The 15,717-nt window shown below is 39.8% G+C and overlaps 1 protein-coding gene across 7 annotated transcripts in view; it reads left to right on the top strand.

Annotated features, from left to right (window-relative positions):
* The window catches only part of TRPM3 (transient receptor potential cation channel subfamily M member 3), a 259,670-nt gene that overhangs the window by 72,939 nt on the left and 171,014 nt on the right, over window positions 1-15,717 (top strand). For all 7 annotated transcript variants that reach the window (XR_012506377.1, XR_012506376.1, XR_012506375.1 and 4 more), the window contains one exon: window positions 10,882-11,005. Coding sequence is in view for 2 of the 7 variants with exons in the window: in XM_074361686.1 (XP_074217787.1) it covers window positions 10,882-11,005 (124 nt within the window). In the remaining 5 variants the exon portion in view is untranslated. The remainder of the gene's footprint in view (window positions 1-10,881; window positions 11,006-15,717) is intronic.

Below are 15,717 nucleotides of genomic sequence, written 5' to 3'. Positions count from 1 at the left end.
TTTTCTGAAGTTCTATGACATAGCCTTTCTCATGAAAAGAAGTAATGAGGGCTTTAAAACCCACAAATACATTTAAAACTTATCCGGATGAAGTGCAGCTAATAAGCTATCCTTGTATTTAATCCCTCTACCTTAGAGGAAATGAATTCTGAATCAACCTGGCTGGCATTAGAACCTGCAGCTGCTAAAAATACAGTGTATTAACATCTCCCCCAGTGGTATCATTAATAATAGATAATGTTTGGGATGTTTCTAATGTATTTTTCTCAGATTCCCCATGCAATTCTCAGATGTTGATTATGAACCACAGGATTTATGAAAACTATTTATAGCAGTAGCTACCTACTTATAAAAGCTTCATCCAGAGAAACATTAAAGATACATTAAAGTAAGACTGCAAGGTTAAGTCAAGTTTATACTACTGTTGTCTAGAAAAGTCTCCATTCAGTTTCAATAAAGCCTTTCCTTTATTGTCCTAATGGTTGGACAACTGTCCTATAATTGATATACATGTTGATTGTGTTTTCTAGGTTTATTCAATGTAAATGAAGTGTCCATTCATGAGCAGTGACCTCTGAAGGTCTTGAGTAAGCAATGAAGATTGGTTCCTCTAGATTCCAATGAAACCATAGTTCAGTGTCTTGGAGACCTTATGATCTTCTTGGTTTTCACCATTTGATAGTTTATTTGAGATTTTATTATCTCTAGTGGAGGGGTAACAAATAGTTTTCATCTTGAGCATCAATAATAATGAACTGGTGGTAGCTTCCTAGAGTGGTGTGTTGAGAATGATTCTGAGTCCACATCTGTACTCAAAGGAAAGATTACTGTAATAGACTAGCCATGATGCAAAGAAAGACGTTTATAGTCAAAATACCATAGATATCTAGTCTTATTCTTGAATAAAAACAAAATGTTATAGATAGCCCCATATATTGCTACAAGGCAATCATCCAGGAGCACATTGAATTATGAAACAAAGGGGAAAATAAGAAACTTATCTGCCTAAAAGATATTTAGGAAATAGTCAATTTTTTATCAACACTGTAAAGCACATCAGTCTTTAAATTATCTGATGCTATGAACCTTTCCACACAGGTGTAATGCATAGGGTATGAAGGATGAGAAGCTCTTTATTGTGAGTACTGTTTGGAGCTGGACTGAGGGGCAAACTGCAATTGGCTATAGACTATTTATTTATTAAGAAAAAGAATAATTTTTTTAAAAAACAGCTAGGAACTAATTCATCACAGAATATGTACAAAAGTAGAGAAAATTTTATTTGCCCCAAATATCTCATCAAGTAGGGTATGGGGTTAGAAGGAATACTTTGACAAATTGCTGTGAGAGAAAATTGAGATTTATCCTTCTTTTCCTTCACACCCCTGACCCACTCCCCAAGAGCATACTTGAGGAATTGAAATTAATATTTTTTCAAATCATGTCACTTGAAGAAGTGCCAGTATTTTGCCTGCCCAAGGAACCTACACATCTCATTCCAGCTCTGATTGGGTCTTTTATATGGGGCCTAAAACAATAAAACTTTGACTGTTCCTGTTGCCTGGCTATGTGCACTATTCACTGATGAGATTTCACTTGGAATGATATCAGAGGATGTGTTTTCCTTACGATTTTGGCAGCAGAGAGGCTACCTGACCATGTGGTAGTCCCTGTATCCTTTGGCAACAATTCAATTTCTATTCCTGGGCACATTCATAACCAAAGACAATGGAAAGAAGAGAAATTGCAGAGATGCAGCCAGCACTGTTTAGGATTTTTCACCTTAATGTCCTGCTAGTCCCTGTCTAAGATGGAGGGTTTGGCACTTCTGTCTGCCTCAGGAGCAACACTGTCCAGTAGAACTTTTTGTGATGATGGAAACGTTCTATATCTCTGCTGTCCAGTCAGATAGACACTGAGCCCTTTCTTGAATTGTGGCTAGAGTGACTAAGGAATTGAATTTGAAATTTTATTCAATTGTAACAAATTTAAATTCGAATTGCCACAGGTGGCTAATAGCTAGCACAGCTCTGGCATTTCTGTAATTGGATTTTACCAAACTGGGAATCTTTGAGTGTCTGACAGATTTCCAGTGTTATGAGAAATTGTTCCCTTCATTTTTTTTAATTACATTTTTTCATCCAGCCAACATTATGTATTCAGTCATTCAACAGATATTTTTGGACACATTCCAGACACTGCTCTACGTGTGGGCAGAGACACTCCTGTGAACCAGATAGACAAACATTTCTGCTGTTATGGAGTTTCTAATGTAGCAGAGTTAGATAGATAATAAGTAATAAACATAATAAATAAACATATTTTAGTAGGTGATAGACTCTGGGTAAAAGGAAAATAGTGTCAGGAATCAAGCTAAGGGGATAGTGGAGGAGCCTGTGTCTTCAGCACCTTGATGAGCACTGAGAGGAAGGGTACACAAGTAATACAGCATGCGGTCCATGCATCCAAGGGGTTACAGTCTAGTTAGGATTTTCTTAACTTAATCTGTCTTTATGAAGTGCCAAATGTAAGATGCATAGAACAAAGTTTGTCTTATATTAGGTATTAACTGCTTCTTACCACCACCCTCAACCCCACCTCACCACCCACCTTCTGTTTCCTTTTGTATGTGTGTCTCTGCCTTCTGTTTTACTTTATCTGGCTCAGGATTCTAGAGTGGGTAAAAAAAGTAGATAGATAGATAGATAGATAGATAGATAGATAGATAGATAGATAGATAGATAGATAGTAGGTGGATAATAGGAAGGAAGGGAGAGAGAAAGAGAGGAAGGGAGGAAAAGAAATAGAAAGAAAAAGAAAGACGCATCCCTCTATGGGTGGTGGTAAGTGAAATTTGTCAGAGAGTAGACTGTACCATCAAAATGTGTGCATTCTGCTCAATTATAAGGAGCTTTTTAAAGATCCTTTTAACTACTTCACATTGCTAGATGGGAACCCTCAGGAAAAGCCCGGGTGAAAAAAGTTTTCTGGGCTGGATGTTAAAACAGGATCAGAGGTACTATTTCTTACAGGTCTTAGCTATTAGAGGCCATTTGTATCCATTGATCATCAGTAAAATGTTGGCCTAAGTAATTTTCTACACCCACCACATTCCATCTATTGTTGACTTTTCTGCATTCTATTCATTTCTTCCCCAACTTTATCCAACTAGTGCTTTCTGAAAACGATCAACAGTCAGTTACAGCTAAGTGACTTTAACATGAAATATCACTTATCCCAAGAATCACCCTTAGAGCCTTAATTGTTGAGCAAAATATTTATTTGGCTTTTAATTAATTAAAAGGAACTTTGGGTATCTGATGAGTTAAGGTAGTAACTCTGAGAAAGTAGTGAATCTTTGAAATCACATTTCTCAGCCTCCTCACACATGAGATATATAACATCCTGTCTCGGAGATAAAACAGAAGAAATCTCCGCTTGTACCCAGTCATTTAAAGAATAGATCACTAACTTTACTACACTGAGCTGAGCCTATATATTTAGGTTAGTGTAATTCATTATCAGAGATTCTTCCTTCTGATTCTCTTGTCCTCTAAGCCAGGCGTTGATGCTTTCAGCTGTATAATCTTTAGAAAGTCAGTTTACCCCTGCAGTTTCAGGATCTTCATCTATAAAATGGTTGCTCTGAAGTTGTATCACTCCTTTATCCTGAACTTCCAATTCCTCAGTAAAATATTCAGATTAGCACTTTTCCTGGAATGTACAGACTCCAAAAGTATCAAAATTTAAGCTTCAGGAGGAGGTCATAGTCAAGTAAGAGTTCTGATCCTAGCACCTTCAAGATGACATAAAATTCTCTAGAGTAATGGTTTTAGGGTATCTTAGCATCACTTGCTTGTTTTTACATGATATTAATGAACAAATTCCAAGAACTAATGAGTTCTTTTCATTGACACCCTTCTTTCTAAGTGGTTTTTAATTGTAGCTTTTCCATCTCATTCACAGACCTGCTCCAACCAGCTTTTATAGAAATACTGTGATTTTTCTCTCCCCATAGGAATGGTCTCCTCCAGCTAATTTGCATACCCAGTACCTGGCTTCAGGCCTGAGCTAAGTTATCATTGGGATTCCCTGCAGGTGTGAATTACCCTCCTAGGGTATTTAATAATATGAAAAAACTACCTATTATTGAACAGCTACTATGTGCCAGGAACAGTGCTAAGTGCTTTCTATACCTGATCTTTTTTTTTTCCCCAAATACATCAACCTTAAAAGACATATTCTACCCCCTTTCAACAGGTAAGGAGATAAAGGCTTAAAGAGATTGAATAACCCACCTCAGGTCCCTCAAACAGTAAATTAAAGAACTGCATTCCAACCAAAGGCACCATATCATAGTGCCTTAATTATAACATTCCGTCTTAATAGGAGATTGCAAATCTGACCTCACCCCTTCTATGTATGATAGGGAAATTCATTGAAAAAATGTAGACGTATCTTGAGTTGATTTTTATGTGATAATAATTACTTGCAGTTGGCATTATAAACACCAAGATCTGTGTGAAGGAAATTATCTTGATATCACTAAAATCCTTACAGTCTTCATAAAATTATTGATATTGAGCACTTTTTTGGGAAAGGCATTGTCCAAAGTGTTATGGGGGAGACAAGTGAATAAGCATCTGCTCCCGACAAAAACTACAAAGCAATTCAAGGGGGCGGAAACGGTCTCCAGAAGTAGAACCAAATACGGTTTTTGAGTTGAGTGACCAATTCATTTCTAAATATCCTGTGAGTTCAAAGCAGAACTCACAGAGACCAAGAATATTTCTTAGAGACGAATCTGATTGAAAGAAAAAGGATCAAGAAAGTCAAATCACAGGGGAGCAAAACCCTATGTCATTTCTCCCACTTCTCCTACTCTGCCAAGCAGGTTTGAAGTCCATCCCAGCACAAGGAGCAAAGGGGAGTGGGGAAGACCACCTGGTGAGCTGCCCCAAAGTAGGCAGCTACTCAGTCTACAAACATTCTTCTAGAACCAGTGTTGAACTAGGTACTCTTCTAGAGCATAGGTACAGACAATGTTAAAATGCAATCACTGCTTCAAGGATTTCATAATCTACTGGAGGGCGACAAATGTAAATAAATAATTTCCATATGCTATAATAATTGTAGTATCAGGTGCTTTGGGAACATCACGAGAGTGGTAAATCAGAGACTTTCACACAGGAGGTGAAGTTTCAGCTGAATTATGAATGGTGAGTTTTGATTGATGAGATCAAACGGAGAGAGTATTTCAAACAGCACATCCAGCAAGTTCAAGGGCATAGAGGCATGCAGGAGTTGGGTGTATTTGGGTGATAACAGTATTTCATAGAATATGTGTGAGAGAGTGGTAGGAGAGCAGCCTAGCTGGGGAGAGAGACTGTGATAAGCCTTAAATGCCATATGCAAGTTGAGATGTTATCTTTCTAGGGATGGGAAGCTATTGCAGGGTTTTAAGAAGAATGTGATAGAATCATATTTGCTTTATAGGAGAGCCATTCAATTGACATGGTGGGGAATGGATTTGAGGAAGATAGAGAAGAAATCAATTAGTGGTCTGTTGGTGCCATGTGAGTAAGATGTAAGAGTCCAACCTAAGGTAGATCAAGAATGAGGTCAGCGTGAACAATATTTTAGGAAGTCAGATTTCTCTGTTATCTAGTTTCTGGCAGGAGTTGCCAAAGACAACAGGTGCTGTTGTTGCCTCATCTTTATACACAGACCCCAGAGTGAGATGAGGACATCAAGAAAATAACCCACTGTTTTTTATGGTAACTTAATCTGAGCTTTAGTGGTTGCCCCAAGCATGCATACATTTTCCTTTAGAAACAATATTTGTGGGACAAATGTGATGATGGTATCCATGAAAAAAAAGGCTCTAGACAGGAGCCCAAGGCCTAAAATAAATTCCTGGTACACTGTAGGTGCTAAATAGATGTAAATAGGCAGCTAGAGTAAAACAGAAACTAGCTACAGGTTCTATGCTTCAAATCAATAATAACATTTTGAAAATACTTATGAGTGGTTAGACTATCACTTTTATGGAAAATGGTGGGTCTCATTATAATAAACTGTTAAAAAATGAGAACTCAAAATAAGTCAATGGAGGCTGTTTATCACTGAAATATAGAAAAATGCTTTACAATGTCTCATCTGAACAGAATCACTTGTTGGAGTTGCTTGTCTCCAGGATCATCACCATCAGTATATTCCTTCTCTGCACATTTATGTTTTCCTCCCATCGAGAAATAGTCTATTCCTTCCCTCCTCTTGAACCTGGTCTGCTCTTGGTGATTTGCTTGCTTAATTGAATGTTAAGGAAATGATATCGTGTGACTTCTGAGGATAAGTCATAAGAAGCCTTGCAGTTTCTGCCTGGGTCTCTTCGAACACTCTCTCTTGGAATCCCTTCCTTTGAGAGGAGTCAGCTGCCCTGTAAGAGGTCCAGCCACCCTGCAACCACCAGAGAGTAATGCCCCCCAGCCCTCAGTTCTTTCAGCCATCCCAGGCCATGTACCAGACTGGGAAGTAAAGAAGCCATCTTGGACATTCCAGCCCCAGCAGACACCACGTAAAGAAGGATTGAGGTCCCAGACATTTGGCTCCAGTTGAGCCACAATAGCCATTTTTAGTCACCCCAGCCTCTCCAGCTGAGGCCCGAGATATCATGGAGTGTAGATGAGTCACCTCTGCTGTGCTCTGTCTGAATTCTTGGCCCACAAATTATCAACATAATACATAAATGCTGTTTTACATTGCTATGTTTGGGGTGTGTTACCCGTTGATAAATGACCAGAGTATTTGATACTCAATCCTGTGTGTTCCCTGAGGTTAGGACTGAATTCTGTTCATCTCTTTACCCCTAGCACAGTGCCTGGCATATAGTAAGTACTAATATTGAATGAATGAATGAATGAATGATTGGATAGATAGATAGATAGACAGACAGACAGATAGATAGATAGATATCTGCATGGAGTGTTTGCAAGGCTTCATTATAATTAAACCTCCAAATCTAAGCATCTCTGTTTCCCAAATGTAAGAAAGAATGGTGATCTCTGACCTTTTGGCAGTGGGAAAGTGGTTTCTCCTGCCTAGGTTGGAGTGTCCTTATACCACTGGGCTCACCAAGTGTGCCAAGCACTGTTGATCCTGGGAGAGAGCTCTGCATAGCATGCAGAGGCCCCGGCCATTGGTCGTGCTATTTAACAAGAAGACCCAGTCCGGGACTCTTTCGTAAGGAGCATTGTAGGACTGTGCTTTAATAATAGCAAATGCTTACATAGGACTTGCTATGTGTCAGGCACTTTTCTGAGCATTTAACAAAGATTAATTTAATATTCACAGGTCTGTGAGATCAGTATTATTATAATTCCTATTTTACATATACCAAAATTATGACATGGAAATATTAAATAATTTGCACAAGATCACACAGCTAGCAAGTGACAGCTTCACTCCAGACAGCCTGGCCCTGGTGACCATGATGCTTTTATTTACAATGCTGTTCTGCCTCTCTGGGAAGAGTCATACTGTTACTTGTGACCCCATCCATTTGGGAAGAAGTGACAACTTCTACTAAAGAAGAAGGAGAAAGGGAAGAGAAGAAAATAAAAATACCATTCTCTGTGACTTTAGGCAAGACATGTAAACTTCCTGTACTCTTAATGTTGAATTTAGTAATTTGCTTTGGCTTCAAGCAAATGATAAAATTTCATTTTTTTTTAGAGCATTAGAGATTTCTTGGGAAATGATGTCTTGTAAGTACCAAATTGTGGTATTATTAACTATCATTTTTTATTTATATAAGTAAAATTTTCTCATATTGTATCTGAATAAGTTAATACAGTGTCTATGGGGACATGAGAAGGATTCCTCTCCTCGAAAGTCATTAGCCAAAGCCCAGCTCTTTGAGTCCCATTGAATTCTAAATGCATTTTCCAATTTTAAGTCCAGAAACAAAACTCTGATAGTGCAGGTAATGAAATTCAGAGAAAAGTATGGAAATGTGTGTTGAATTACCAGCATTTAAACAGAATACCAATAGCAAACTATGGGAAGTTTTGTTGGGTACTCTGAGCTCTGGGTGAACACTGACCTATTTCAGATTAACTCCATGACTCATCTGGAAAGCTTCGGATCACAAATACAGCATTTAAATGCAGACACAAATGCCATAGTGTAGAGCTCTTCCTCACTTCAATGACTACACTTCCTAAATCAGAAATCCTTCTAATTTGAGGTGTGCCAGAAATAGCATTGGTACATATGGAGCCACAAATTAACAGTTTCCATAAATAGGCACCCCTTTGTCAAATAACCAACTCTAGAACTAAAAATTTACATAGTACTATGACCATGTTTTAATGTCAAGAGATTTTCAATCGCTATTCTGGTGCCATAAAAAGAAATCCAAAAATGGGCTTGTTTCTATTTTTTGCTCATGATTAAATATAACAGTCAAGATTGTTAAATTATTCCAGTGTTGTGCAGAAGGAAAAACTGGGAAGAGCTAGGACAGTAATAATTTCAAGAAAGTAGGCTTCTTGATATCATAAGGAGTATGACCACAAAACCAGAAAGGTGCGGTGGAGAAGACATAGTAAGTCTTTGTGCCAAGTGGAAAACATCTAGTTCAGCATAGAAAATACTTGTGAAAAATTAGAAGCAAATATAATCTTCAATGTACTAAATGCACTTTGCCATTGTCCTCATTTACTGGTTTCTCCTTATCTTCTCCAAACTTGTCTGATTTCTTTCAGATATTCTCTATATCATGAAAAGGAAAAGCAATTTCCTACAACAAATTACACATAAATTTCCACCTCCAATGCAGATGATTAAGAAAGACATATTTATTGGTTGCAGTCAGGAAAAGCAATACCGTGGAAGAAAGGCTGAATTCTGTAGACAAAACTGAGACACAGATCATCAAGCTATGTGACTTCACATACCTTATTTAACCTCTTTGGGCCATTGTCTCCTCTTCTGCAAAATGGCACTAATACCTGCTTCTCTCACAAATTGTTACGAAAATCAAATGAGATGATCTCTGTGAAGCCCGTTGTGTGACATAAACCCTGATGCACTATGAACATGTCAAATGTCACACAGGGTCTTTTTTAAAACAATAGTAAACTCTCTGCAAAAAGTATGGGATGTAAAACCTGTTATTTCTTGGTTAAAATGGGGAGATTTGCAAGTGTTTGTGAGCTGTTAAAGGCAAAGAAGCATCAAAAATGAAATTTTTCCTTTTGATACAGTCAGAAGAGTGGAAAAAAAACTAAACCAAGAATAACTATTATTTAATGATTAATGAATATAACTTAGTGCTTTGAAAGGACCCTGTCACCTTTGTTCCACCTAAATTCATCTCTGCTCTAACAGTGACAGTTATCTCGTGCTTTGGAAAACACCAACCTAGAAAATTCTTGTACTTCTAGAAGTAGAATTCCGTGATCTTTGTTGCCAAATGATTTAACCAAAAGCACAATTTCAGTCAGTTGCAAAATTGGGCTAAAAAGTATAAGATGCTTAGTGTCTTTCAGCTCTCCTAACCACTGAAGCCCACAGTCAGCTAAGGTGCACTCAATTTTTTACAAACTGACAAACTGAATACAAGTGACAGACAGATCCCTCAAACAGTTAATGACCTCGGGGAACTGGGATTTCATTACAGATGGTAGGCAATGGAAAACAAATTTTGAGTTGTTGTTAAAATTAAACACCTGCAAATAAATGATTAGCTCTATCAAGTGGCTAATCAGGAGAATCTCTTCTGTTATTAGCCATGTACAACATTTATGTACATTTGACATTGCAAAAATCTATAGACTCACCCACATGGGTTACCTGTCAAGTAGACATATGCCCAGGTATGAGTGTTCATGTCTTGACTCTTCAAGAAAATTACCTGACAATACAAATGTAATCGTGTTACCCTCCAACTTAAATCCTTTGACTGTTTCTCATTGCCTGGGGGATGAAATCCAAAATCTGTCACACCATCTCGAAAATTCCCCGTGACCCTTCCTGGGCTCACCCCTTCTGCAGTCCCATTTTGTTCTACTGTCTTTTGCTCTCTGTGTTCCAGCCACACTGGTCTTCTTTTATTTCCTCCAAACTAGGTATGTTCATGCTGTTTTGTCTGCCAATCATGCTCTTACTCAGCCCTGCCACCCTCTGGCCAGGCTCATGCTTATTCATTCTTAATATCATGCACCTCCCTTGCTTTAATTCATTCCACTATATTATGAAAACTATCTTTTAATAGAGTAATCAATATAATACTTCTTTATGGGTCAGACTCTTGTTGGCAAACAACATAGTAAAGCACCACATAAATAATGATGACCTGAACTGTAGGCCAGATAAGTAAAAGAAATGAAATGATTTTAGAGGAGACATAAGTTTTTCCTCCTCACTGATACTCAAAAATCCCTTACTGAAATACAGTTTTTCTTTCCACAGTTAGACAAGAAGTTGACACTTAAATCTCCTTCAAATAAGTGATGTAATAAATTTTTACCAAGATGCAAAGGATTAATTGAAGGCATTTTTTTTTGATAACAGCACTTGAGCAAGAGGGCATTAGATGCATGCCATGTAAAAGAAAAAAAGAGATAGCCAAAGAAGAACTAAATCAATCTTCTTACTTTACTCATTTAGGTTCTGAGATGTTAAAATGGATTTATTTTTAAATGTACTTTTAAAAAAGTTACCACAGTTGAAATAACTGCTATGAGAAAAATACAGGAAGAAATAGCTCCTACCTAAAGTAAATCCTCATAATGCATTCTCGTGTTTTCTATTTGTCAGAAATAGATATTAAATAGGAGATGAATTAACCTGACATTGACATTTTTTTCACTGCAGACTGATAAATGAGTCTTTGAGGGACCAGCTGTTGGTGACCATCCAGAAGACGTTCACGTACACTCGAACCCAAGCCCAGCATCTGTTCATCATCCTCATGGAGTGCATGAAGAAAAAGGAACTGGTGAGCAACAGTGTTTCCGTGGGCGGCAGAGCCCTCTCCACTCTCCCTCTGTCTGTTTAACCATTTTCTTAAATCACACACCAACTGTGTTTTCTTTCCGGCCAAGTTCACGACTATCCTCAGGCTCCAACGGCTCCTGTAGCTTCCTCCCCTCAGTAGCTAAGGCACTGCATTTTCTGCTCGGATTTAATGAAGTGTGGGTAGCAGGGTTCTAGCATATTTCCTACTGAAGCTCACAGATGCCCTGATTGCCTCACCCAGTGAATTGAAGAGAGAACAAGGTTTCCTCCTGGAAGGTGCTTCAGTGGATCCTCTCTTAGGCATGGGGTTGCACTTGGCTTGTGACGAGTGAATCGCTGATGCGCTTAGTGTGAGCTGCCTCAGTGACGCAGGGTCTAGGCTAATCTGCTAATCTATACAGGTGGAAAATGGGAAAATGTACCCATGGAAGGCTGAGAATTTCCATTATTTCTGAAATGTCCTTCAGTAGTTACTGAAACATTTCTTACTTCTGGGGAAAATGTCTTAGAAATGTTTAATCACAGAGACCTTCTGTTAGGGTGAACAGAAATAAAGTGAGCTAATATTTAGGGAATGCTTGCTTCGTGCAGGGCAGGGTGCCAGATCTTCACACGTGTTAACTCATATGATCTCGGCAGCTGTCCCTGTGTGAAAGGTGCAATTATTATCCTCAACTCACAGATGAGGAAACACGAACTCACTTGATTAGTAAATTGGAAACTAGATTCAACACCAGTAGTATTTCTTCTCTGCGCCAAGTATTTTTAAATTGTCTCATTGAAGCATATTTAGTGAATTACCCACTCTGGGTCAATTCATAGAGGGCTGCAGCAAGAGGAGACTGTTCTCAAAGGCCATACACGCCACCCTGCTGAAGGGGAGGCAAAGGAGCAGTTCACACCTGAACAGTGACCTCACTCGGGCTTTGGACAATCTCAGGTGTGCGTGGGCATCCTGGAATGATTATCTCCAGGGACATCGGGGGAGCACTGCTCCTCTAGAGGGGCACCAGGATAAGACCCTAAAAGGCTCAACCATGGGGAGGTGGATTGGGAGGAGAGGAGCCAGAGCGAGCCGCCTGCAGCCAGTTTCCCCACGAGACTGCAGGCTCCTTGGTCATGGGCTGGAATCTTCTTGTCCACAATGGTGTCCTTGTCTGTGTGATGATGGCTGGTATACGCAGGTGCTCACTGAGGCTGCCACGAGGGAGGAAAAGAGGCAATTTCTGAGTTTGAGGAAACATTTAGAAAAAAAGACTTGATTCAAGTAAGCAAGACCCAACTCCAGAAAGCATCCACACGGCCCATATGAGAAGCCTTTTAGCAGCCTTCAGGTTTGGGATAAGAGGCGTGAGCTGGGGAGAATGGGACAACACCTCTAATCCTGGAGTACCTGACCTAAGTCGTCTGGCTGCCTGGTATAGAAAAGCTGCATGCAGATCAGTCATGGTCAGGACTTGCTGGCCTCCCAGGAGAGCCTCTGTCCCGCCTGGAAGTGCCGCTGGTGCCCTCCCAGCCAGGGAGCGGGGTGGGGGGTGGGGTTTGCTCAAAGCGTGTCAGCCCACTTGCTACCTCAACTCCCAAGGAGGGGCATGAGACCCTGAGCTTCCACAGGCCGCAGCAGGGATTTTCCCCTAACCGAGTAGTGGTGATTTTCCAATGCTAAGGCCAGTGACTGTGAAAGCGTACCAGAACTGTACATTCCAGCAGTCCTGCACATTTCCTAGAGAGGCAGTGAGGATCAAAATTCTAGGAACCAGTTGGAAGTCATAAAATCAAATGAGGCTGAATGGACTTTTCTGGGACTGTTCCCTGGGATTCTTTCTGTCTGATAATTGTCTTGTCACTTAATCACGGCCCCTGCTGAAAGGTCCAATTGCATTTTAATGAGAGCTATTTATGGTAAGAAATGTGGGGTATCCCTAGCTCTAGGCTAAGGAGAAATTATGATTTTTAAAATCAGAAATGGAATTAAAATAATTTCCATTTTTGAAGGATTGTGTCCATGGACATAGATGCTTCAGAAAGGAGGTGGAATGAGGTAGGCATTGTTTTTCTCCTCTTGAAGGGAGCAGGGGCGGGAAATGAGGTGGAGAGGTGAAGACATGTGCACACAGCCAGGAAGAGCCACGCCGGGGCTGTCCTGCTGCAGAGCCCAGGTACTTCCCCTTAGCATACACCCCAGGAAGCATTGCACAGGGAGCGCCTCTTCACTCCACATCCTGCGAGGTTCTTGTGATTCCCTTTACAAAGGAAGTGGGATATAATACCCTGAGGTCAGCCTAACCATTCGTTGCCAAGTTCAGCTAAGGTATTTGGTTCTAGAGCTGATTTTACAACTGCTAGACCTCCTAGGGGCCAGTGCTCTTCATCTTGCCACCACTTCCCAGTCACACCAGAGAATCATGTCTCTATTCAAAACTGATGCTGCTTTAAAATCCAAGATTTTAAAATCCACTCCCACCTCCAAGGACGGTTGCCCACCCTCCCCCCACCGCCCCACCACCATCACTTCCTTCATCTCAAACTTTAATGCCAAGCTTCTCCATAATTTGCTGGTCTGAGATCAAATTCCTGAGGTCATCTATATGGAAGCATATTTTAAAGTGTAGTTTTTTTGTCCTTTGCCTAGTTGAGAGTCCAGGCCATCACTCCCAAAGCTGAGTCATCAGTTCTAATTCAATTAGAAGAATCCTAGGTAATCTCTTTATTCATCTGTAGTCATAACCTCTCCTGTTCTCTACAATCATTGTTCTAAACCTTTTGTATGTTAATCCCCTGACTGCTTCTTGGGGGCTTTTGTAATGCATTTCACGGTCTTTGTAGTATGGCAACATGAGCTTCCTTCCTGCTTTCCTATAGTCGGTTCTCATCTGCAATAACGATTCTAAAATTTAGAAGCAAACATTGCAACTAGACTATTATGTTTATCCAGTACATCAATGCAGAATGTGCAGGAATGAAAATAAACTTATTTTTAAAGATATCAGTTAAGGAGCTTCCAGGGATGTTCACAGACAGAGACGAGGTGGTTTGGGGAGGATAGGAGGGGACTGGTATCTACCTTTATTTGGAAGACAGTGGACACACTGTTATGTCCTGGCAGCTGAAACTGTAGCATCTCTGTATCATCACACTGACACTTGGATAGGGCATCTTAAGGCAAGGAAAATCCAAGGACGTAGAAAATGTGCTAATGGAATAAATTGAAGCAAAGATATTAGGCCATCAGGTTTGTGGGTTTGTGTCCTTTTCAGTAATTTCTCCGTAGCATTTGACACTGTCAGCTCCTCTTCCCTCTTCAAAGTTTCTTTCCTATAGATTCAATGATGTTAGTCTCTCTAGATTCTGTCTCTTACAGATTATTTATCTTTCTATGGCTAGTTTCTCTTCTTCCTCCCCACACTGTAAGCAGATGTTTATCAAAGATCAATTCTTTGCTCTCTTCCCTTTCGTTCATTATTCTGACTTCAGTTACCATTTTGAGACAACTCCCAATGCACACGTATCAAGCCTTGTTTTCCTCCAGGCTCCAGAATTTCCAAAGTCTATACTCTCAACCATCCCCTTGCTGTTCCTTTCCTAACCTATTGCTGTTCCCCATTAACCTGGTTTCCCCTAATCTAATATCCCCCCAACAACCATTCTACACACTACAGGGATTGACAAACTTCTCTATAAAGAGGCAGATGGTAAGTATTTTAGGTTTTGTGTACTGCATACAGTCTCTGTCACATATTTTTCTGTTTACTTGCTTATTGACTTTCAAACAACTCCTTAAGGTATAAAAACCTTTGTTAGCTTAGTGGCCATGGACTAAATTGACCCACGTGCTATGGTTTGCTGACCCCTACTTATAGTAATGCCAGAGACTCTTGCTGAAGCACAGAACCAATTGCATCACTCCTTTGAATGTGAAGTATGGTGGTTTGCTGATAGTTCCAGTCTTACCTTCCATCCCTTTTAAGGGCCCTTCACACTAGCCAAACTAATCATCTTGAAGTCATTTTTTAATTTCCTACCTCCCTGCATTTGTTCAAGTTTAGAGCTCTCTCTTTAGCCATAACCAGTTGCCAAACACATGCACATACATGCTTGTGTTTGCACACGTGCAGACACACACCCAGAAGACACCTCACTCCTTTATTTGTAACTCTGAAGCTAGTTACATGTATCTCTAACTTCCCATGTAAGCTCTTAAAAGCAGAATCTGTCTAATTCACTTTTGTTTCCCTTGTACTCACTTATTCCTAATTGTGCTTAGTAACATAGCATATACATAGCCGATGCTCAGTAAATCTTTGTTTAATGGATGAGTGAGTGAATGAATGAATTCAAATGAATATACATGAAGGCAGAAAGCTACATATTCAATACGCATAAATTGCCCTAACATCTTCACTAACACAGTGGCATGTCTCCTTAGGGTGTCATAGATTTGGTTTATGGATGTAGATTTGATTTATGGCCATCTGTTTAAGCTGCTGGACCTGTGGGAGGTATCCCAACATGGTGGTTATGAGGAGCAAGCTCTAGAAGCAGCCAAACCTGAATTCCAGTTCTGGCTTCAGCACTCAAGTGACTTAACTTCCATTAAGTCTCAGGGCCTTCAGCTTTAAGAGAGAGTGATGATAATTCCTATGTTTTCTAGGACCTGCACACTTAGTGCTTCCTTCTTACTAGTACAGATGA

Source organism: Camelus bactrianus, chromosome 4 (assembly GCF_048773025.1).
Source record: "Camelus bactrianus isolate YW-2024 breed Bactrian camel chromosome 4, ASM4877302v1, whole genome shotgun sequence".
In the NCBI taxonomy this organism is placed as follows: Eukaryota; Metazoa; Chordata; class Mammalia; order Artiodactyla; family Camelidae; genus Camelus; species Camelus bactrianus.
The sequence above is the reverse complement of the archived record's forward strand: the minus strand, read 5'-3'. Positions and strand labels throughout refer to the sequence as shown.